This window comes from Trichomycterus rosablanca, chromosome 17 (genome assembly GCF_030014385.1).
Source record: "Trichomycterus rosablanca isolate fTriRos1 chromosome 17, fTriRos1.hap1, whole genome shotgun sequence".
In the NCBI taxonomy this organism is placed as follows: Eukaryota; Metazoa; Chordata; class Actinopteri; order Siluriformes; family Trichomycteridae; genus Trichomycterus; species Trichomycterus rosablanca.
Genome location: NC_086004.1, coordinates 30831909 through 30857018, shown reverse-complemented (window position 1 = coordinate 30857018; position 25110 = coordinate 30831909). Strand labels below are relative to the sequence as shown.

The window sequence follows — 25110 nt, the reverse complement described above, 5'->3', positions numbered from 1 at the left end:
GATTGTATCCAAAAAACATAAAACCACGGCTGCCCAAATCACGGCAGAATTAAATGTGCACCTCGACTCTCCTGTTTCCACCAGAACTGTCCGTCGGGAGCTCCACAGGGTCGATATACACGGCCGGGCTGCTATAGCCAAACCTTTAGTCACTCGTGCCGATGCCAAACGTCGGTTTCAATGGTGCAAGGAGCGCAAATCTTGGGCTGTGGACAATGTGAAACATGTATTGTTCTCTGATGAGTCCACCTTTACTGTTTTCCCCACATCCGGGAGAGTTACGGTGTGGAGAAGCCCCAAAGAAGCGTACCACCCAGACTGTTGCATGCCCAGAGTGAAGCATGGGGGTGGATCAGTGATGGTTTGGGCTGCCATATCATGGCATTCCCTTGGCCCGATACTCGTGCTAGATGGGCGCGTCACTGCCGAGGACTACCGAACCATTCTGGAGGACCATGTGCATCCAATGGCGGTGCCGTGTATCAGGATGACGATGCACCGATACACACAGCAAGACTGGTGAAAGATTGGTTTGATGAACATGAAAGTGAAGTTGAACATCTCCCATGGCCTGCACAGTCACCAGATCTAAATATTATTGAGCCACTTTGGGGTGTTTTGGAGAAGCGAGTCAGGAAACGTTTTCCTCCACCAGCATCACGTAGTGACCTGGCCACTATCCTGCAAGAAGAATGGCTTAAAATCCCTCTGACCACTGTGCAGGACTTGTATATGTCATTTCCAAGACGAATTGACGCTGTATTGGCCGCAAAAGGAGGCCCTACACCATACTAATAAATTATTGTGGTCTAAAACCAGGTGTTTCAGTTATTTTGTCCAACCCCTGTATATATAACTATATATATAACTATAAATATATAACTATATATATATATACATAGTGGCTGATTTAATATAAACTACGTTTATCACAAGGCAAAAAAAACAAAAATATCCAGTCACAGTTACTGTCACCACGTACGATTTCATAAGTTGGACGCAAAATTGAGTTTAAAAATGTTAATTTATGGTAGCTGAATATAAAACTATAAACATGCAAACAAAAACTGTTAGAACAGGGTGTAAAATTCATATAAAAACTGATCACTGATTAAAAATTCTCTTTCACTGACAGACTATAACAGTCAGATATTTACTGTTAATAATTCTAACTTCTTATTTTAAAGTTGATGCAACACAGGTTGGGTCGAGCAATTTTAGATTAGAAAGAGTAAAATGTAAGACAAAAATCCAAGAAATGATATAATGCAGTGAATTATGTTTAGGTAAAAAAAAAGTAGCTTAGAAACATCAAGTTCTTCGTGAGCCGGGACGGGTCGAGGCGCCAAAAATGCATCAGTGAATAATTCAGCCAATCAAGATCAAGGTCCTTAACAATCGATAAGTACAACATCCTGTTTTATACAGTTAATCTAATACTAATCTAATCACTGCTGACTGCTTTTACCAGCATTTCACATCCTGTCCCAACTATTACTGAACTTTAACTCTAGATAAATCGATCCTCTACTCAGTGGTCCAGTATAAAAGAGACGAGGGAAAATAATTGCACTTTTTCAGTTACCAGCTTGTTCTGTTGCTCTTGTTTTCTTGCTCTTTTAAACTTTTGGCCTCTCGCAGAAACTGCTCAGCTTTTCTAAGCTTCTCCATCGCAGCGGTGAGAAGAACCTCCGGGTCTGGAACCCCGTCAGTGTCCCCGGGTCCTTCAGAAGGTTCTCTGGGTGTTATTTTATCCAGCAGCTCTTCTGTCTTTTTAATCTCCATGGACACTTTAGTTTGCAGGTCCTCCATGTTCTGACCTTCAGCAGATTCTGGAGCAAGCAGGCAGTTGAGAAGGTCTCCCATGGATGCAGATTTTAGTTTGGAGGATTTCAGCGCTGTGCCTGCAGCAGTAACTGGGCTGGATGAAGGTGGATCCTTCTTGCTGTCAGATGGCTCAAGTTCCTCTTCGCTGGTCACTCCGTCTAAGACTTCCAGACTGCTCTGCAGCTTATCCGTCGATGGCGTCACCTGGTCACTACTTTCAGACTCCTCAGCCGAGATCTGACCGCTGTCTATAGACTTTTCATCCAGTTCCACAGCAGATTTGTTGTTGGTCTCCTCACTTATTTCAGAACTGTTAGGACTCAGGATGATGATCTTTTGCTCCTCTTTGGGCTCCACAGATTCAGGAACTCCCTCAGTCTGGTCCTCCGTTTTGACAGGGACCTTGACTGGTTTCTTTTTAGGCGGGGCAGGACGGCCGGGACTCTTCTGAACGGCCTCACTGTGGTCAGCAGAACTTTTCTGTAATCCTGAAGGTGAGTCCCACATTACGCCTTGCTGCTTTGGAACATCTTTTGTCTTAGTCATATCCGACTCCTCAGCTGTCTCAACGACCTCCATACTTCCTTTATTATTGACACCTTGATGATGGGGCTTGGGTTTCACGTCTTTTAAAGGTGGGGTTGGTGGATGGTGGGTTTTCATGATTGGTCCAGATTTAGATGACTCTGTGTCCTCTATCTTCTCCTGCTCCTGACTGGGCGTGTCTCTGGTGCTTCCTGCTTCAGACTCTTCGTTCTCTGAGCTGCTGCTGTCCTCAGTCGTGTCTCCAGTTGAAGAAATTCTTGGTTTGTTTTCTTTTGATGGAGGCATGGGTGGCTTTACAACTTTCTTTTCTTCCATCTCACTGCCTGATGGTTCCTCCTGAACATTCTGAGGTGGCTTCTGTTCCTTTGATGGAGGCATCGGAGGCATAAGAATCTTCTTCTGTGGAGCAGCTTCCTCCGGTCCGGCCTCACCCTCCTGGTTTTCACTGGGTTTGTTTTCCTTGGATGGAGGCATTGGTGGCTTTAGAACTTTCTTTGGAGCTGCAGAATCTTCATCCATGTCCTCCTCTGGAATGGCATCGAAAGATTTTGACGGAGGCGCCTGTGCACTCCCATCAACACTCAGGAAGTGGGTTCCATTAGGTTTACTGTCCTCCAGGTCCAGTATCAGGACTCCATCTGATGAGATGTTTGCAGTCTGAAAACAGAGTCAGGCAGTGATGGTGAGGAACCTGTACGTGCTTTGGACCTCATTTTATAGAGAAAGTCTCTGGGTTTGGCCGCACTGATTTACTAATTAACTAAAGTCTGACCTTTAACCCCATAAATAATTTATATCCTCTGTATAATGCTGATCTTCTAAAGTTGATGCAGGACTTCAGTGCAGCTTTAGGGTTAGTCCCGGAGCCCAGATTATCATTATTATGTTTTTATCTCCGTTTACCTCCTTCATGTGTATCCTGGTTGGTGGTCTCCTCCCTCTGTTTCCCTTCGGTCGAGATCGGGTCACGTGCTCTAAAGATAAACTTTCATCTACTTTTACCTGCAATTAAACAATAATAATAATAATAATTACATCATACAAACATACAATACAATACATACATATATATCAATACAAACATGATTTTCTCAAAACTGCTGGTGTGGATCAATAAATCAGTAAATCTCTGTTACTGAGGCGTCTCATTGTAGACTTCCATTAAATTCTGTTCACGTCACCACCATATATTACAATGTGTGTGTGTGTGTGTGTGTTTGGGGTGGGGTGGGGGGGTGCTACTGTAATTAATAATCAATAATCAATTAATAATCAATAATCTTTAATAATCTTTAACACTTCATTGTTTAATACCTCATCAAATACTTTATTCTTTGCTTTGTTGATTCCATCACTGAGGGCTTTGATCCAAATCTCTTTCTCCTCCTGATTTGAAGCCTGAAGTTTAATATCACAGACCTACAGACAAAAAGCAAAAAGATTTAAACAATGAGGAACTGGTTCAGGTTCTGGTTCAGGTTCTGGTTTACTGTTCTAATCAGCACATCTCAGACCAGTTATATTTACATGATGGTGGAGTTGATCTCAGTTCTGATTGGTTATTATAGTAACTTTAATACGCACACTCGGCTCTCAAAGTCTTTTTTCATGAAGTGAATCTGTAGAATCCCAAACGGTTTCACTCTCCATACGTGAGCGACGTTTAAACGTTAATCATCGACTCTGACTGGACGTGTGTGATCGTGAGTTAGATGGAAAAACGTTTCAGCACTTTGTTCACTAACGTTTTATTTTAATCTAAATGCAGTGTTTTACAGAAGCTGTATTTACTACAGAATGATGAACTGTGGATTGGAACACAGCAGGAGTGTCTATTCCATTTTTCTTCCATTTCCAAAAGAAAAAAAAAAACCACTTTGGTTCTAACAGGTTTCAGCAGATTTGTGTTCTTCGACTGTTTACTAAAACTTGAGAAATGAAATGTTTACTATGGAAGCTCTTCTGTACGTCGCTCTGGATAAGAGCATCTGCTAAATGCAGAAAATGTAAATGTCTATAAACAACCAGCTCTCCAATAAACTGGATCTGAAACTAAACATGACGCACAAATGTACAAATATTGTGTGTGTCTGATAGTGTGTTTGTTTCTTCTCTACTTCCTTTCCTGGTCTAAATGAGTCAGTCTCTACACACACACACACACACACACAAACTCCTACACATACACACACATATGCACACACACCTACACGTACACACAGTACACAAACTCCTACACATACACACACATATGCACACACACCTACACGTACACACACACACTCGTACACATAAACAGTGTGTGTGTGTCTGTGTGATTGTTGAGTTCCTCCTGTACGAGACGTTTGATTTTTTCACTTCAGTTTCTCTTCTGTATCTTTAAACTCACTTCCTGCTTCCAATTACTCTAGAATTTACTGTTCACACACACACACACACACACACACAATCTAAAACACACCTACTGGAAATTACAGCAACAACAAAACAATAACTCAGATAGAAATTACTGGAGAAGTGTGTGTGTGTGTGTGTGTTGGGGGGTGGGAGTTAGGATTGAGGGGGGGTCGTCCGGTGTCTTTTCCTCAGGTAAACGATGAACATGACCACATGATCTGAGAAAATTCATCTGATCATTCGACTGTTTCACTGTTCCAGTAGCAGAACGAAGCTGCACTTTAATACTCGCGATGTTTTTGATAGTTTATGGTGTAACGTTATTTTTTATTAATCATATTTCTGAATAATAAAGATAATTACACACGTTCAGTCGTCACTGTTTTCAGACCAGAATGAAGGTCTTGTTCAGGCTAACAGAGCTCACAGTGTTAATGAGAGATTGTAGAGCGTGATCACCGTGATGACGTGTTCAGCGGCGTGAGGTTTATATTGTTAGTGAAGAATGGAAACTCGTTATATTAACACTACAAAGCTACAATCACTCAACCACAAACACTACATAAATAAATCCAACTGACGCCGTGACATCTTTACTAGTGTGATGCTAAAATATGCAGCAGATTTTTAATAACTTTTATATGATTTATTTCAGCGTTACGTAGCTGCAGTCATTCATTTATGTGATGAACCAGATACTAAACTGCTGGTTTTCTGAACTGGTATAAACCCAGTAATCAGATTACTGTCTGAATCTGATTCTTAATTTAATCTGATTATAAACTCTGAGCTCAAAAACCAGCAGAAAAATCTATCAGGTTTTTGATGGGTGCTAAATTGTCCTAGTAAAAGCTGCTACGCTTCAGTAAATAATGATCATCTAAATATTGTTGGGTTTGGATGATGAGATGATTTCAGCTTGAACCTTCAGAAGAACATCCGACACACACTTAAAAACCAACAGTTTCGTTTGTGGCCACTTTCATGCACCACAAGTATTTCCACATTCTGAGAAAACACCTCAATACACACATCTAATCATCTTACACGTATACAGTTACAACCAATCAGCAAACTCCGTGTGAGAGGAACACGCTGGTCAGCTGAACCGTTTCTGCAGAGTAAGAAAACATGATAAGGGGCCGAGAGATTTTGTAAACACGCCAACACACCAAAACACAGAACACACACCATACACAGAACACACACCAACACACCAAAACACAAAACACAGAACACACACCATACACAGAACACACACCAAACACACCAAAACACCAAACACAGAACACACACCATACACAGAACACACACCAAACACACCAAAACACCAAACACAGAACACACACCAAACACACCAAAACACCAAACACAGAACACACACCAAAACACAGAACACACACCAAACACACCAAAACACCAAACACAGAACACACACCAAACACAGAACACACACCAAACACACCAAAACACCAAACACAGAACACACACCATACACAGAACACACACCAAACACACCAAAACACCAAACACAGAACACACACCATACACAGAACACACACCAAACACACCAAAACACCAAACACAGAACACACACCAAAACACAGAACACACACCAAACACACCAAAACACCAAATGCAGAACACACACCATACACAGAACACACACCAAACACACCAAAACACCAAACACAGAACACACACCAAAACACAGAACACACACCAAACACACCAAAACACCAAACACAGAACACACACCAACACACCAAAACACCAAACACAGAACACACACCATACACAGAACACACACCAAACACACCAAAACACCAAACACAGAACACACACCAACACAGAACACACACCAAACACACCAAAACACCAAACACAGAACACACACCAAACACACCAAAACACCAAACACAGAACACACACCAAACACAGAACACACACCAACACACCAAAACACCAAACACAGAACACACACCATACACAGAACACACACCAAACACACCAAAACACCAAACACAGAACACACACCATACACAGAACACACACCAAACACACCAAAACACCAAACACAGAACACACACCAAACACACCAAAACACCAAACACAGAACACACACCAAAACACAGAACACACACCAAACACACCAAAACACCAAACACAGAACACACACCATACACAGAACACACACCAAACACACCAAAACACCAAACACAGAACACACACCAAAACACAGAACACACACCAAACACACCAAAACACCAAACACAGAACACACACCAAACACAGAACACACACCAAACACACCAAAACACCAAACACAGAACACACACCAACACACCAAAACACCAAACACAGAACACACACCATACACAGAACACACACCAAACACACCAAAACACCAAACACAGAACACACACCAACACACCAAAACACCAAACACAGAACACACACCAAACACAGAACACACACCAAACACACCAAAACACCAAACACAGAACACACACCATACACAGAACACACACCAAACACACCAAAACACCAAACACAGAACACACACCAAAACACAGAACACACACCAAACACACCAAAACACCAAATGCAGAACACACACCATACACAGAACACACACCAAACACACCAAAACACCAAACACAGAACACACACCAAAACACAGAACACACACCAAACACACCAAAACACCAAACACAGAACACACACCAACACACCAAAACACCAAACACAGAACACACACCATACACAGAACACACACCAAACACACCAAAACACCAAACACAGAACACACACCAACACAGAACACACACCAAACACACCAAAACACCAAACACAGAACACACACCAAACACACCAAAACACCAAACACAGAACACACACCAAACACAGAACACACACCAACACACCAAAACACCAAACACAGAACACACACCATACACAGAACACACACCAAACACACCAAAACACCAAACACAGAACACACACCATACACAGAACACACACCAAACACACCAAAACACCAAACACAGAACACACACCAAACACACCAAAACACCAAACACAGAACACACACCAAAACACAGAACACACACCAAACACACCAAAACACCAAACACAGAACACACACCATACACAGAACACACACCAAACACACCAAAACACCAAACACAGAACACACACCAAAACACAGAACACACACCAAACACACCAAAACACCAAACACAGAACACACACCAAACACAGAACACACACCAAACACACCAAAACACCAAACACAGAACACACACCAACACACCAAAACACCAAACACAGAACACACACCATACACAGAACACACACCAAACACACCAAAACACCAAACACAGAACACACACCAACACAGAACACACACCAAACACACCAAAACACCAAACACAGAACACACACCAAACACACCAAAACACCAAACACAGAACACACACCAAACACAGAACACACACCAACACACCAAAACACCAAACACAGAACACACACCATACACAGAACACACACCAAACACACCAAAACACCAAACACAGAACACACACCATACACAGAACACACACCAAACACACCAAACACAGAACACACACCAAAACACAGAACACACACCAAACACACCAAAACACCAAACACAGAACACACACCAAACACAGAACACACACCAAACACACCAAAACACCAAACACAGAACACACACCAAACACAGAACACACACCAACACACCAAAACACCAAACACAGAACACACACCATACACAGAACACACACCAAACACACCAAAACACCAAACACAGAACACACACCAACACACCAAAACACCAAACACAGAACACACACCAACACACCAAAACACCAAACACAGAACACACACCAACACACCAAAACACCAAACACAGAACACACACCAAACACAGAACACACACCAAAACACCAAACACAGAACACACACCAAACACAGAACACACACCAAACACACCAAAACACCAAACACAGAACACACACAAAACACAGAACACACACCAAACACAGAACACACACCAAACACAGAACACACACCAAACACAGAACACACACAAAACACAGAACACACACCATACACAGAACACACACCAAACACACCAAAACACCAAACACAGAACACACACCAACACACCAAAACACCAAACACAGAACACACACCAAACACACCAAAACACCAAACACAGAACACACACCAACACACCAAAACACCAAACACAGAACACACACCAAACACAGAACACACACCAACACACCAAAACACCAAACACAGAACACACACCAAACACAGAACACACCAACACACCAAAACACCAAACACAGAACACACACCAAACACAGAACACACACCAAAACACCAAACACAGAACACACACCAAACACACCAAAACACCAAACACACCAAAACACCAAACACAGAACACACACAAAACACAGAACACACACCAAACACAGAACACACACCAAACACAGAACACACACCAACACACCAAAACACAGAACACACACCAAACACAGAACACACACCAACACACCAAAACACCAAACATAGAACACACACCAAACACAGAACACACACCAAAACACCAAACACAGAACACACACCAAACACAGAACACACACCAAACACAGAACACACACCAAACACACCAAAACACCAAACACAGAACACACACCAAACACAGAACACACACCAACACACCAAAACACCAAACATAGAACACACACCAAACACAGAACACACACCAAAACACCAAACACAGAACACACACCAAAAACAGAACACACACCAAACACACCAAAACACCAAACACAGAACACACACCAAACACAGAACACACACCAAACACAGAACACACACCAAACACACACCAAACACAGAACACACACCAACACACCAAAACACCAAACACAGAACACACACCAAACACAGAACACACACCAACACACCAAACACAGAACACACACCAAACACACACCAAACACAGAACACACACCAAACACAGAACACACACCAAACACACCAAAACACCAAACACAGAACACACACCAAACACAGAACACACACCAAACACAGAACACACACCAAACACACCAAACACACACCAAACACAGAACACACACCAAACACACCAAACACACACCAAACACAGAACACACACTGAAACACTGGTGCACACACATCGAAACAACCAGCATTGTCATTATTCTAATAAACCTGCATCACACCTAAACACACACACACACACAGACGACAGCGAGCACAGTCTGTTGAGCAACTTAAGTTTCGTATCAAGCAAGAATCGAACCATTAGAGTCCTCAGTTCCCCACATATTAAAAAGTACAAATGAATAGGAACACTGATGGAACACAGGGGGGAACACAGGGGGAACACAGGGGGGAACATGCCCCTGTCCTAACTGTTACAGGGATCAGATTCTAAATGTGTTCCTATTTACAAACTACAGTGAAGTTGATCAGTGAAACATTATAAATCTTAATAAAGATAAAAGAGAATGAAACACGTCACATTCTAATATTTACTGCCTTTTACTGGTTAATATTTTGGGTGATGAAGCACTTCCTGTCAGCACTTTCCTGTGTAAAGTTGATGTGTAGTATGATGTGAGGGGTGAGGGATTCAGGGACGATGGTCATGAGTTGGAACTGAGTCACTGCGACCCACACAAAGGAGTTCGTTCTTCTGCAAGATTCCAGACTGACGTCAGAGAGCAGAGCTCTGCCCCCACCACGCACCAGACCGCTCATCAGTCAGTGTCTCTTTATCTTCCACACAAGAGAGTGTTACTGTCACACACTGCCGTGTTACTCTTAGTGTTACTCTTAGTGTTACTCTCAGTGTTACTCTCAGTGTTACTCTCAGTGTTACTGTCAAACACCGCCGTGTTACTCTTAGTGTTACTCTTAGTGTTACTCTCAGTGTTACTGTCACACACCGCCGTGTTACTCTTAGTGTTACTCTTAGTGTTACTCTTAGTGTTACTGTCAGTGTTACTGTCAAACACCGCCGTGTTACTCTTAGTGTTACTCTCAGTGTTACTGTCAAACACCGCCGTGTTACTCTTAGTGTTACTCTTAGTGTTACTCTCAGTGTTACTGTCACACACTGCCGTGTTACTCTTAGTGTTACTCTTAGTGTTACTCTCAGTGTTACTCTCAGTGTTACTGTCAAACACCGCCGTGTTACTCTTAGTGTTACTCTCAGTGTTACTGTCACACACCGCCGTGTTACTCTTAGTGTTACTCTTAGTGTTACTGTCAGTGTTACTGTCACACACCGCCGTGTTACTCTTAGTGTTACTCTCAGTGTTACTGTCACACACCGCCGTGTTACTCTTAGTGTTACTGTCAGGGTTACTCTCAGTGTTACTGTCACACACCGCCATGTTACTCTTAGTGTTACTCTTAGTGTTACTGTCAGGGTTACTCTCAGTGTTACTGTCACACACCGCCGTGTTACTCTTAGTGTTACTCTTAGTGTTACTGTCAGGGTTACTCTCAGTGTTACTGTCACACACCGCCATGTTACTCTTAGTGTTACTGTCAGTGTTACTGTCACACACCGCTGTGTTGTGTTACTCTTAGTGTTACTCTCAGTGTTACTGTCACACACCGCCGTGTTACTTTCAGTGTTACTCTCACACACCGCTGTGTTACTCTTAGTGTTACTCTCAGTGTTACTCTCAGTGTTACTCTCAGTGTTACTCTCAGTGTTACTGTCACACACCGCCATGTTACTCTCAGTGTTACTCTCAGTGTTACTCTGTGTTACTCTGTGTTACTCTCAGTGTTACTCTCAGTGTTACTTTCAGTGTTACTCTCAGTCTTACTCTCAGTGTTACTCTCAGTGTTAGTCACACACCGCCATGTTACTCTCAGTGTTACTCTCAGTGTTACTCTCAGTGTTGCTCTCAGTGTTACTCTCAGTGTTACTCTCAGTGTTACTGTCAGTCTTACTGTCACACATCGCTGTGTTACTCTCAGTCTTACTGTCACACATGGCTGTGTTACTCTCAGTGTTGCTCTCAGTGTTACTCTCAGTGTTACTCTCAGTCTTACTGTCACACATCGCTGTGTTACTCTCAGTGTTACTCTCAGTGTTACTGTCACACACCGCCATGTTACTCTCAGTGTTACTCTCAGTGTTACTCTCAGTGTTACTCTCAGTGTTACTCTCAGTGTTACTGTCACACACCGCCATGTTACTCTCAGTGTTACTCTCAGTGTTACTCTTACCTTACTCCCACTCTTGGGTGCTCGGATCAGAACTAGTCTGTATTTCTTTTTGAAGGGGCTGCGTAACTCCAGGCATTTCTCATAGTTTTCCAGATCCAGGCGCTCGACACAGTTCTTTAAATCCTGTGAAACAGAAACTGCTTTTATTTATATTTAGATCTGATCAAGACCTTAAAATGTTCCAGCAGTTTTTTATTGTCATATCATGATAATCAAAGTTCTGTCTCTGTTCTGTCCCTGTTACAACCGCAGATGTTTTGTGTGGATTTGTTTCTATTATTTTGGCCATTACATTTATTTAAGACCTCTTTTTTGTTTTGGTGAATTTTTAGCCACAGTGTTGTTGTACCATAATTAGGTGCCGCACTTTACCTGCCTCGTTACAGGTGAATAATGTTTCTATATTTGATGAGATAATCTTGAGTTATTCTGTACAGCAATATTTACTGAAAAATCTTCATATAAAAGTTACACATAATCAAGAGATCACTTTTTATTTCATTACATGAGGTTTGGGTTTTTATAAACAAGACTCAAATGTTCTCAGAATTGTTTCTTAAAATCCACCCTCTCTGTTCTGTGCCAAACTAAAAACTAATTATAAATAAAACTAAATTAAAATCTGTAGAATTGTGGCTGACAGTGTGAGGACCAGATCCACTGTGGAGATCAGGAGCAGGAAAACGTTTCAGTGGTTAGACGTGATTAGATTATCGGATCAGTCGTAGATGAACTGTTTAACACTTTTTCAGCTCCTGGGGAAGCTGAGGTCAGAGACCAGGATCAGTCATATTAATTCTATGAGAATCTCTGAAGGTTTCAGCAGAACTCTGGAGGTGAGGTGTAGAACTTCACCTGTAAGAGATAATTGTGTTTATGATTAAGTTTCCTTCTCTGTCGCCTCGTTACCTCGTTCTCGTACACGGCGATCTCAGTTTTCTCCAGCTGGATGTAGCGGTCCTTATAGCTGCCCAGGAACTTCCCCGACGACTTCTTCAGCCAGCCAGCTTTACCCGGGCACGGTGCCTGTGTGGCCTTTGCTGGGTCGTCTTTTACATCCTGCCACATGAACACAGAGCAGAGGAGGAAGTCGAGGTTAGACAGTGGTTAGATTCATTACTATGTTTGGTATGATGTGTGTGAGCTTTACAGTGAGGCTAAAGTTACAGACGAGCGCTGATATTTTTATTTTAATATCATGATTAAATTTCACTGTCAGAGGAAACAGAACTGAAGATCCAAACAATAAAAACAAACAAACATTCACTCAGTGTTTCTCTCACCCAGCCGGCTGATAGCACCACTCAGATTCAAACCCAGATACAGTGGTGGTGGGTCAGCGTAAACATGCACACCAGTAGCACACTGGAGGTCATTTTGTACAAGAACATCGACCCAGCAGCAGAACCGGTATCTGCTCCTATAGGTGAGGAGGAACAGGAGGAACACCACCAGAGCCCCACTAAATAACCTCCAGCAGGTTACTAGTGCTGTCCAGCTCTCCTCATGAGTCCTGGTTTCTCCTTCATGCTCTTCAGACTGTGCTGGGAGACACAGTGAACCTTCTCATGATGGCAGATTTAGGAACTGGACTACCTGTGTAACCTGAATGGACTGCAGGTACCACGTCATGATACCATCAGTGATACTGATACACAAAACTGAGCAGAATCAGTCAGGAAGGACAAGAAGAGAGTGACTGTGGTCACCACCTACAAAACCATTTCCTTTTTGGTGGTTGTCTTGCTGTTGCCTCTCCAGTGCACCTGTTGTCACTGTCTTTACGACTTACGACTGACGCTTCCTAACTGGACTGACGGATCCCTGAAGTTTCTCTGACGTGGTGTTACTGTGATGATGGAGTGTTTCCTTATTTTTGAAGCAGCGTATAAATAAATATATATACTAATGAGCCGAAACATTAGAACCCCCCCCCCCCCCACACAAATGTGCATGTTGACTGTTTATGCTACTTTAATGTTTATAGTAACACCTACTCTGTATTGATGGTGGGTGTGAGGGTGAGGGATCTATTAGTTGTGGATCTGATGGTGTGTGTGAGGGTGAGGGATCTATTAGATGTGGATCTGATGTGTGTGAGGGTGAGGGATCTATTAGTTGTGGATCTGATGGTGTGTGAGGGTGAGGGATCTATTAGATGTGGATCTGATGATGTGTGTGAGGGTGAGGGATCTATTAGATGTGGATCTGATGGTGTGTGTGAGGGTGAGGGATCTATTAGATGTGGATCTGATGTGTGTGAGGGTGAGGGATCTATTAGTTGTGGATCTGATGGTGTGTGAGGGTGAGGGATCTATTAGATGTGGATCTGATGATGTGTGTGAGGGTGAGGGATCTATTAGATGTGGATCTGATGGTGTGTGTGAGGGTGAGGGATCTATTAGATGTGGATCTGATGGTGTGTGTGAGGGTGAGGGATCTATTAGATGTGGATCTGATGTGTGTGAGGGTGAGGGATCTATTAGTTGTGGATCTGATGGTGTGTGAGGGTGAGGGATCTATTAGATGTGGATCTGATGATGTGTGTGAGGGTGAGGGATCTATTAGTTGTGGATCTGATGGTGTGTGAGGGTGAGGGATCTATTAGATGTGGATCTGATGGTGTGTGAGGGTGAGGGATCTATTAGATGTGGATCTGATGGTGCGTGTGAGGGTGAGGGATCTATTAGATGTGGATCTGATGGTGTGTGTGAGGGTGAGGGATCTATTAGATGTGGATCTGATGTGTGTGAGGGTGAGGGATCTATTAGATGTGGATCTGATGATGTGTGTGAGGGTGAGGGATCTATTAGATGTGGATCTGATGGTGTGTGTGAGGGTGAGGGATCTATTAGATGTGGATCTGATGGTGTGTGTGAGGGTGAGGGATCTATTAGATGTGGATCTGATGTGTGTGAGGGTGAGGGATCTATTAGTTGTGGATCTGATGGTGTGTGAGGGTGAGGGATCTATTAGATGTGGATCTGATGATGTGTGTGAGGGTGAGGGATCTATTAGTTGTGGATCTGATGGTGTGTGAGGGTGAGGGATCTATTAGTTGTGGATCTGATGATGTGTGTGAGGGATCTATTAGATGTGGATCTGATGATGTGTGTGAGGGTGAGGGATCTATTAGTTGTGGATCTGATGGTGTGTGAGGGTGAGGGATCTATTAGATGTGGATCTGATGATGTGTGTGAGGGTGAGGGATCTATTAGATGTGGATCTGATGGTGTGTGAGGGTGAGGGATCTATTAGTTGTGGATCTGATGGTGTGTGAGGGTGAGGGATCTATTAGATGTGGATCTGATGGTGCGTGTGAGGGTGAGGGATCTATTAGATGTGGATCTGATGATGTGTGTGAGGGTGAGGGATCTATTAGTTGTGGATCTGATGATGTGTGTGAGGGATCTATTAGATGTGGATCTGATGATGTGTGTGAGGGTGAGGGATCTATTAGTTGTGGATCTGATGGTGCGTGTGAGGGTGAGGGTGAGGGATCTATTAGATGTGGATCTGATGATGTGTGTCAGGGTGAGGGATCTATTAGATGTGGATCTGATGGTGTGTGTGTGTGAGGGATCTATTAGATGTGGATCTGATGGTGCGTGTGAGGGTGAGGGATCTATTAGATGTGGATCTGATGGTGCGTGTGAGGGTGAGGGATCTATTAGATGTGGATCTGATGATGTGTGTGAGGGTGAGGGATCTATTAGATGTGGATCTGATGGTGTGTGTGAGGGTGAGGGATCTATTAGTTGTGGATCTGATGGTGTGTGTGAGGGTGAGGGATCTATTAGATGTGGATCTGATGTGTGTGAGGGTGAGGGATCTATTAGTTGTGGATCTGATGGTGTGTGAGGGTGAGGGATCTATTAGATGTGGATCTGATGATGTGTGTGAGGGTGAGGGATCTATTAGATGTGGATCTGATGGTGTGTGTGAGGGTGAGGGATCTATTAGATGTGGATCTGATGTGTGTGAGGGTGAGGGATCTATTAGTTGTGGATCTGATGGTGTGTGAGGGTGAGGGATCTATTAGATGTGGATCTGATGATGTGTGTGAGGGTGAGGGATCTATTAGATGTGGATCTGATGGTGTGTGTGAGGGTGAGGGATCTATTAGATGTGGATCTGATGGTGTGTGTGAGGGTGAGGGATCTATTAGATGTGGATCTGATGTGTGTGAGGGTGAGGGATCTATTAGTTGTGGATCTGATGGTGTGTGAGGGTGAGGGATCTATTAGATGTGGATCTGATGATGTGTGTGAGGGTGAGGGATCTATTAGTTGTGGATCTGATGGTGTGTGAGGGTGAGGGATCTATTAGATGTGGATCTGATGGTGTGTGAGGGTGAGGGATCTATTAGATGTGGATCTGATGGTGCGTGTGAGGGTGAGGGATCTATTAGATGTGGATCTGATGGTGTGTGTGAGGGTGAGGGATCTATTAGATGTGGATCTGATGTGTGTGAGGGTGAGGGATCTATTAGATGTGGATCTGATGATGTGTGTGAGGGTGAGGGATCTATTAGATGTGGATCTGATGGTGTGTGTGAGGGTGAGGGATCTATTAGATGTGGATCTGATGGTGTGTGTGAGGGTGAGGGATCTATTAGATGTGGATCTGATGTGTGTGAGGGTGAGGGATCTATTAGTTGTGGATCTGATGGTGTGTGAGGGTGAGGGATCTATTAGATGTGGATCTGATGATGTGTGTGAGGGTGAGGGATCTATTAGTTGTGGATCTGATGGTGTGTGAGGGTGAGGGATCTATTAGTTGTGGATCTGATGATGTGTGTGAGGGATCTATTAGATGTGGATCTGATGATGTGTGTGAGGGTGAGGGATCTATTAGTTGTGGATCTGATGGTGTGTGAGGGTGAGGGATCTATTAGATGTGGATCTGATGATGTGTGTGAGGGTGAGGGATCTATTAGATGTGGATCTGATGGTGTGTGAGGGTGAGGGATCTATTAGTTGTGGATCTGATGGTGTGTGAGGGTGAGGGATCTATTAGATGTGGATCTGATGGTGCGTGTGAGGGTGAGGGATCTATTAGATGTGGATCTGATGATGTGTGTGAGGGTGAGGGATCTATTAGTTGTGGATCTGATGATGTGTGTGAGGGATCTATTAGATGTGGATCTGATGATGTGTGTGAGGGTGAGGGATCTATTAGTTGTGGATCTGATGGTGCGTGTGAGGGTGAGGGTGAGGGATCTATTAGATGTGGATCTGATGATGTGTGTCAGGGTGAGGGATCTATTAGATGTGGATCTGATGGTGTGTGTGTGTGAGGGATCTATTAGATGTGGATCTGATGGTGCGTGTGAGGGTGAGGGATCTATTAGATGTGGATCTGATGGTGCGTGTGAGGGTGAGGGATCTATTAGATGTGGATCTGATGATGTGTGTGAGGGTGAGGGATCTATTAGATGTGGATCTGATGGTGTGTGTGAGGGTGAGGGATCTATTAGATGTGGATCTGATGATGTGTGTGAGGGTGAGGGATCTATTAGATGTGGATCTGATGGTGTGTGTGTGTGTGAGGGTGAGGGATCTATTAGATGTGGATCTGATGATGTGTGTGAGGGTGAGGGATCTATTAGATGTGGATCTGATGGTGTGTGTGTGAGGGTGAGGGATCTATTAGTTGTGGATCTGATGGTGTGTGTGAGGGTGAGAGATCTATTAGATGTGGATCTGATGGTGCGTGTGAGGGTGAGGGATCTATTAGATGTGGATCTGATGATGTGTGTGAGGGTGAAGGATCTATTAGATGTGGATCTGATGATGTGTGTGAGGGTGAGGGATCTATTAGATGTGGATCTGATGGTGCGTGTGAGGGTGAGGGATCTATTAGATGTGGATCTGATGATGTGTGTGAGGGTGAGGGATCTATTAGATGTGGATCTGATGGTGTGTGTGAGGGTGAGGGATCTATTAGATGTGGATCTGATGGTGTGTGTGAGGGTGAGGGATCTATTAGATGTGGATCTGATGGTGCGTGTGAGGGTGAGGGATCTATTAGATGTGGATCTGATGGTGTGTGTGAGGGTGAGGGATCTATTAGATGTGGATCTGATGGTGTGTGTGAGGGTGAGGGATCTATTAGATGTGGATCTGATGGTGTGTGGGGGTGAGGGATCTATTAGATGTTCTGATGGTGTGTGGGGGTGAGGGATCTATTAACTGCTGGACTTTAAAGACGCTTTAATTTCCATGGTTTGTAATTTGTAATCTGTTCCATCATGAGTAACTGGCAAGCCGTAGCCTAGTGGTTAAGATACTGGACTAGTAATCAGAAGGTCGCCAGTTTAAGTCCCACCACTGCCAGGTTGCTGCTGTTGGGCCCTTGAGCAAGGCCCTTAACCCACAATTGCTCAGACTGTATACTGTAACTGTACTGTAAGTCGCTTTGGATAAAAGCGTCACTAAATGCCAAAAATATAAACTGTAATTAATTTTACTCGTCGTTTCACTACACTCAGTAGAAGAACTCAGTTTATTTTACGACTCTGAGTTTTTCTTTTCCACTAACAATACGTCATGCTCAGGAATTTTCCTGTTTCTGTAGTTCATGGAAATTCTTTTAAAAGTTTGAAAGTTTCGGATGGAAACACGACCAGTTAAATATTATAAATATATTTTAAGCTGTCGTGTATTTTCAGTTTCTGTTCCTGTATCAAATGTCAGTCTGATAATCTCTTCAGTTCCTCACACGTTCTACAGAGGAGGAAATTCTTCAGGATGTTTCTGGCTGTTTTTCCACTTTCACTGGCTCACAGAAGGAAAAGTTCAGGATAATAGGAGCGGCCGCGTGCCACGGGAGGCGGGTACGGTTCTCCAAAAACACCACAATCCAGGAAACGTCCCGGTGCAGCAGGCCAACACCAGCGCTGTCTGTCTGTACTGAGAATAGGGAGGAGGGTGTGTGTGTGGGGGGGTAAATGGAACAGAGTTGAGAGGACGATCTTTTGTTTTGCATGACGAGAGGAAAACTGGAGCACGGTGCATCTCAACTCAGCAGCTGCTGCAGCTGTGGAACAATCCACACTGAATACAGATGTTCAGCACACACCAGCAGCTCTGAACATGAACGTTACTGACACAAACTGAATGCTCAGTCAGGAGGTTAAAGGTGCAGAATAAATATCTGAGCGAGGATTTTGTGGGTTTGTGAAACAGGAAGTCTAAGAATAAATGTAGCAGTGAGACGTGTGGCCATCAGACTGCTGCACTTCAACACAGAGAAGAATGAAACAGGTCAGAAACGTCTCTGCAGAACCACCGAGCTGCAAACGCACCATGAGAACTGACGGCTCAGATAGAAAACTGTCCGAAAACTTTTGGTGCTTTTACAGTCTGAACAGAATGGTGAATCAGACGGCTGGTAAAAAGCCTCTATTGTTCACACTGCCGTCTGCAAACCCTCGTCCTGTAAAACATGGAGCATCATAAAATCTTTTACACTGCAGTCATTAAGAAGAGTTCATAAAGATCTCGTCCCACTCGCTGCTGGAGACGCTGAAGACCAGAACGTCTCTGGGATTTTTCAGCAGGTCACACCTTAAACCACACGTGTTCCTCATTAAAGCTTTAAACGGCTGCATGTGGGACGAATCTCATACTGTCCTTTATATTCTGCTCTCTGTGTTTCTCCATGTACCGGGAGAACCTGCTGAATTTCATCCAACACAACAATAACGTCCAATCATCTGCAAGCATGCATGGGTTCCTGTCGTGGTTCCTGTATGCATGGGCGGGTTCCTGTTGTGGTTCCTGTATGCATGGGCGGGATGATGACATTCACACCTTCTTCATTCTGTTTACATCATCATGTTTGGTTGCTATGGTGATGCAGCCACTAGTGTGGATGCTGCACAGCCCCACAGTCCTGGTGAACCAATTCAAGTCAATTTAATAACTTCTGCCTGTATCTGGTGCCACCACACCGCCTCCATCCCAGGACACTGATCCATCAAGATCTAAAGCTCCATCATGACCTGATGCTCTTGCACAAAGATTCTGGTTTATTCTGGCTGATATTGCATGTGTAGAAGAAACATCTACATTTGCATCATCTGAGGCTAAAACAGACTCATGTGTGACGTTACAGAGTTTCTTCATCGTTCTGCTCCAAACACACAAAGCTGCAACTTCCTCTGTTATGGTTCATCTCACCGTTCTCTTCTCTCTCTGTAACTGGTGGATGTTTGAATCTGCATCTATATAACACAGTTTGTTCCACTGGTGACCTCAACATCTGACTTTATTTATATCATTTAATTGTAATTGAGTCCCATTTAATTCTATTTTGTGTTAAACAGAATGTGGGATCTGATCTTCTCAGCACTAAATCACCACGCCCACTTAACACCAAGTATTACTGAACTCTGGAGGTTTTGGATTTCTTTAAAGCTTCTAAGAGACAGAAAAAGCACAACAACACAAAGCTCAGAAAAGTTCAGCAGGCTGTAAAATGTAATAAAAACTGAACGTAGTGATCAGTAAATCCACTTTGGTCCTTATTTACACTAAAACATTACAGAAATAAAATATTTCACATGTAATCGACTTCATTACTAAATATTTACCCATAATGAAGTTAATATCTCTAACAGAAACTGTAAATGTTTGGGGCAGTTGAAGCTTAGAATGAGGTAAAATGTTTAAAAATCATCTAATCAGGTGCTGAAATGATGGGTATAAAAGTCTTTTATAAACAAAGATGGATCACGGCTCACTGCATTCCCAAAAAATACATCAAAATATAATCTTTTTAAGAGGCTAATTTAAAGATTTTAGGCATTTTACCCCCCAGTAATGTACAATACTGTAATAACATTTTAGTTACCACATAATTATTGAGATATAAAGATGTAATATAGAAATGAACCCTGCTTCTAGTTTAATACATCACATGTACTCAAATAAAACATTATTTTAAAATATTTTATGCATTTGGAATAAAAGGATATATTAAAGTGTAAAAAATAATACGATGCACCAGCGTCACTAGTGCAGAGAACAAGTCAATAAAAATAATGTATTACTTTTTTATAAAATATTTATTATTACTATTATTACTATTATAACTAACAGAACCAGTTCTTAGGATTTTTGTGGTTCCTGGATTACATCTGACCACCCAAACCAATGTTCTCTCAACATGAAGTGACAGTTTAGGTTTTATTTACAGCCTCGGCAAAGAGACCACTGTTCCATGTAGTTTTTAATAGTTAAACTAACCCTATTTACATGGGCACAGAGAAATCACTGACTATAGTTAATCATAATCACAAATGTAAAGAACATTATAGAACTTTCAACACCATCAAACTGATCTAATAAAAGCTGCTGCATTTTTAACAAATAACTTCATTCAAATATAAAATGTTTGCCATCGAATTTAATTCAAATGTTAAATTAACCACATAAACAGTGCATGTAAATGTGCAAATTATTCCGTTTTATGGGTTATTTGATGTTAAATGTGAGTTTATGTTGAGATGAAATAAAAGTGACTCACAACATCCATCATAAACACCGAGGATCCGTTAGAATCAACACAGACTCAGATTCCACTTTTATCTCCCAGTAAAACCACTAATTTAACTGGTTTTGGCTGAAAACTTTCTCCTGTCCGACATGACGAGAAGCTCTGAGAGAAGCAGAAGGAGGAACCGAGCGCTGAAGCTGCTTCATGTTTCTGCTGCTCATCGTTTTTTTCCTCTTTTCAGCTCAACAACCAGAAAAAGCTCCTCAGTTTCCGGTTAAACACATCGAGCTTCATGTGAAAGTCTTCTACATACTAACATACTACAGAGTACCTGAGAGTACCACAGCACACACTCATCCGCACTACACTAACCATAGAGATAGTACACAAGTACACAAGTATTCAGGGCTGCGAGTGAATCGCTCAAACTTTTCAACTGAGTAGAATACTAATGAGTGATTCATAAAAGGAACCGATACATTCAAACAACTCTTTTCAGCGAATCAACTTTGAGGCTTTAAAGGCGTCCTCACTCATCTTTAATTTTTATTTCTTAACGCAAATAAAATAGAAATATCTGGAGAAACAGAACAGTTTAACACTCACATTAAAGCAACTTTATCATGAAAATGAGAAAATAGCAGAACTGAGGATTAATAATGAATAAAGAAACATAAAACTTTTAGATGTAAGCAGAAGTAAACACATCACATCTTTCATTCTGTTCAAATTAAAAATAGTTTATTTATTTTATTATTCAATTGACTTTTATTGATTTATGATTTTAATGATTTGCTTAGTAATAATCCTAAAACTCGCTGATCCCTCTAATAAATGCCATGCTTATTGACCAAAATATTGTTAATAACATAATATTTACATAGATCTAAATCAATCAAATCTTTATAGATAATACACAGACTTTATGGCTCTGTGCTTTTATATAAAAGAAATGATTACATTTGTACCTCTAGAGGCTCAGTGGATTCACACTGCATGGTTTGACCCCGCCGCCCTGCCAACCCCAACTCTACTGAACAGCTTTAGGATAAATTAAAACACCAGTTGTAATCCAGGTTTAGTTTAACATCAGTGCTCAATCTCACAAACGCCTCACTGAAAGAATCTGCTCAAACTTTCAATGGCACATCAGAAAACTGTAGTGGAAAGATCTCCAGGAAGACTTGAGGCTGTTAAAGCAGGTGTCCACATACTTCTGGCCAGATAGTGTACCTAGTACTGAGCAGACAACATTAACAGAAATCAACCATTTGTGTGGAAACACAGAACCCTGACAGGGACCAAAGAGAAGTTCAGCGTAAACCACTTCCTCTTAACAAGTTCTCAATTTATTTTAGCAAATATATAGCAGTGTGACAAATTACTGGGCCATCATGAGCCACCAAACCAGTTTCTGAGGTCCATGGAACTGTACTGGTTTAATAAAACGCCATTCTGTCCTCGTTTGGTGTTTTGATAATTGTGGTGACCAGATAATTGTGAGACACGACTTCAGTCCAAAATCTTCTGTAGATGTTTAAATGGGTTAAGATCTGCTAACACTTATTTAGTGAAGACCTCATAATCTGTAGACGGTGGTCACTTGGAAAAGACTACTCCCATCACGGTAGTTTTATCATATTAATCACAATAATAAATTCACTAAACCCTGATATTGTAGTGGTCAGTTCTTCAGAATGAAACTCTTTATGAAGAGCCTGTATAAAACTGTGTAGCTTGATTTATTTGGTTTGGAGGTGGTGACGGTCAGTAAACTGCTGTGAAACCACACTGGTGAGTGAATATAGTTCTGGAGTCTGAACAGGTTCCTCATGAAGTTTCATCATTTTTCTGGTTTCACTTTTTTACTGAAACATCTGCACTTCATTTATAACAGGAACAAGTGTCCTCCTCACTGCCCAGAGTACCAGAACATTTGGTAAACAAGGCTGACACCCAGAAACCAGAAGTGAGAGAACTAGAGAGAACAGAGACCCACCCTGTGAGGAGCAGGACACTGAGGAAACATCGAGCAGAAGGCGCCACCTGCTGGTACTTTACAGAAGTGAATGTTTCTTCTCCTGAAACACCCCCAAAGTATTCAGATAAACATTCCCTCACTAGCCTTAAGTAATGTTAGGATCCGTCAGTGTTCCCATCAGCTGATAATATGACAGGAATGTTTCAGAATAGCAGAACCCCCCTACACACACACACACACACACACACACACACACACACACACACACTTCCACCCCCCAGAGAGATTCGGTTCTCCCCAATGATTATTTCATGGTAACGACCTTGTATCATGGCCTCCAAATTCTTTATTACTGATTATGATCGACTACAGCTGCTGATTTATTTTGATGCCAGTGAATCACAATCACATTTAATCTTCAGTTTATGCTCCTCAGTTTCCTAAATCTGATTAATCTGCATAAATCAAACCTAAAAACTAGCTAACATGATCCCAGAGAAACTCCAGAAAAGATCATGAGATAAAAGCTCAGTACATCAGTGATGGTATCGACCTTACAGCATTTCATATTATTTACACTTATAAACAATTAATCAATAAATCAATAATAATAATAATAATAATAATAATAATAAAAGAGTAAAAGTGTTACGTTTAAGTTTAAACTCTGCTCACTAAATGTAATGTTTTTTTATGTTCTAATCTTAAAGAAACAGAAGAATCAGAAAATTTTACATTTATTATTAGATTGGAAATGATGATCGAGATTACTGACACCTCCATCATTCCATCACACATTATTAGCACACAATGCTAACTGCCCATCTAGCATTATTTTATTTACCACTAAAGTATCTGTAGTAAAAGTTTGCAGTGAGTTTAACTTCAAAATAACCTGAAGTTACAAAAATAAAAGCTGTAGTGAAAAACTCCTAACAGAAGGTGGAAGCACTGTAACGGATCATATCGAATATTAATAAATTAATCATCACGTTCAGCTGGTCCTCAGCTGGTAAAGTTCTGGTAGCAGATACCTCAGGTCTCCTTCAGATGTCTCGGCTGGTCAGGGATGAGGATGTTAGGTGAGTGGTCCTGATGTTTTGGTTCATCTGGGTGTCTGAAGGAAGTGTGGATGAGGGATTAAGGGATGATCTGTGATGGACCTGCACTGTGGCCAGGGTTTCTGAGTAACATCTGGACCCAACTTAATCTGTTCATGATGAACCAGTTACTGAAGATGTATTTATGTATAAATGAATGAATACCTGCAATCACTGCAGTAATGAGTGTGTTTCAGTACATGTGCTTGATTTGGAGAACCTTACTGGGGTTTATGGGATTAAGAAGTATTTAGGAGTTCAGACCCCACTGATGTGATTGCAGAGACTGAAGGTGATTATTCTCCCACTTTCTCAGAGGCTCATTCTGAATAATTCATTCACCCTGATTCACAATATGCTGAACTTTTATAAAGACTAGAACACAGCTGGAACTTCTTCAGAACAGAACTTTATTTTACTGATGAATGAATGAAACAC

At 42.1% G+C, this 25110-nt stretch overlaps 1 protein-coding gene across 1 annotated transcript; it reads right to left on the bottom strand.

Moving 5' to 3' along the window:
* Positions 1-711: 711 nt before the first annotated feature.
* plekho2 (pleckstrin homology domain containing, family O member 2) lies at positions 712-21989 on the bottom strand. The gene is made up of 6 exons (XM_063013255.1): positions 21622-21989; positions 12997-13146; positions 12088-12210; positions 3688-3792; positions 3277-3375; positions 712-3030 (listed from the first exon to the last, which is right to left on the bottom strand). Exons 1-6 carry the CDS (start codon positions 21631-21633, stop codon positions 1582-1584), a joined length of 1938 nt encoding a protein of 645 aa, XP_062869325.1. The 5' UTR covers positions 21634-21989; the 3' UTR covers positions 712-1581.
* Positions 21990-25110: the final 3121 nt, after the last annotated feature.

Coding starts and splice junctions, on each gene's coding strand:
- plekho2 (XM_063013255.1), bottom strand. Junction 12,211..12,996: donor TCGCCGTGTACGAGAACGAG/GTAACGAGGCGA, acceptor TCTGTTTCACAG/GATTTAAAGAACTGTGTCGA. Junction 3,376..3,687: donor AGAATAAAGTATTTGATGAG/GTATTAAACAAT, acceptor GTTTAATTGCAG/GTAAAAGTAGATGAAAGTTT.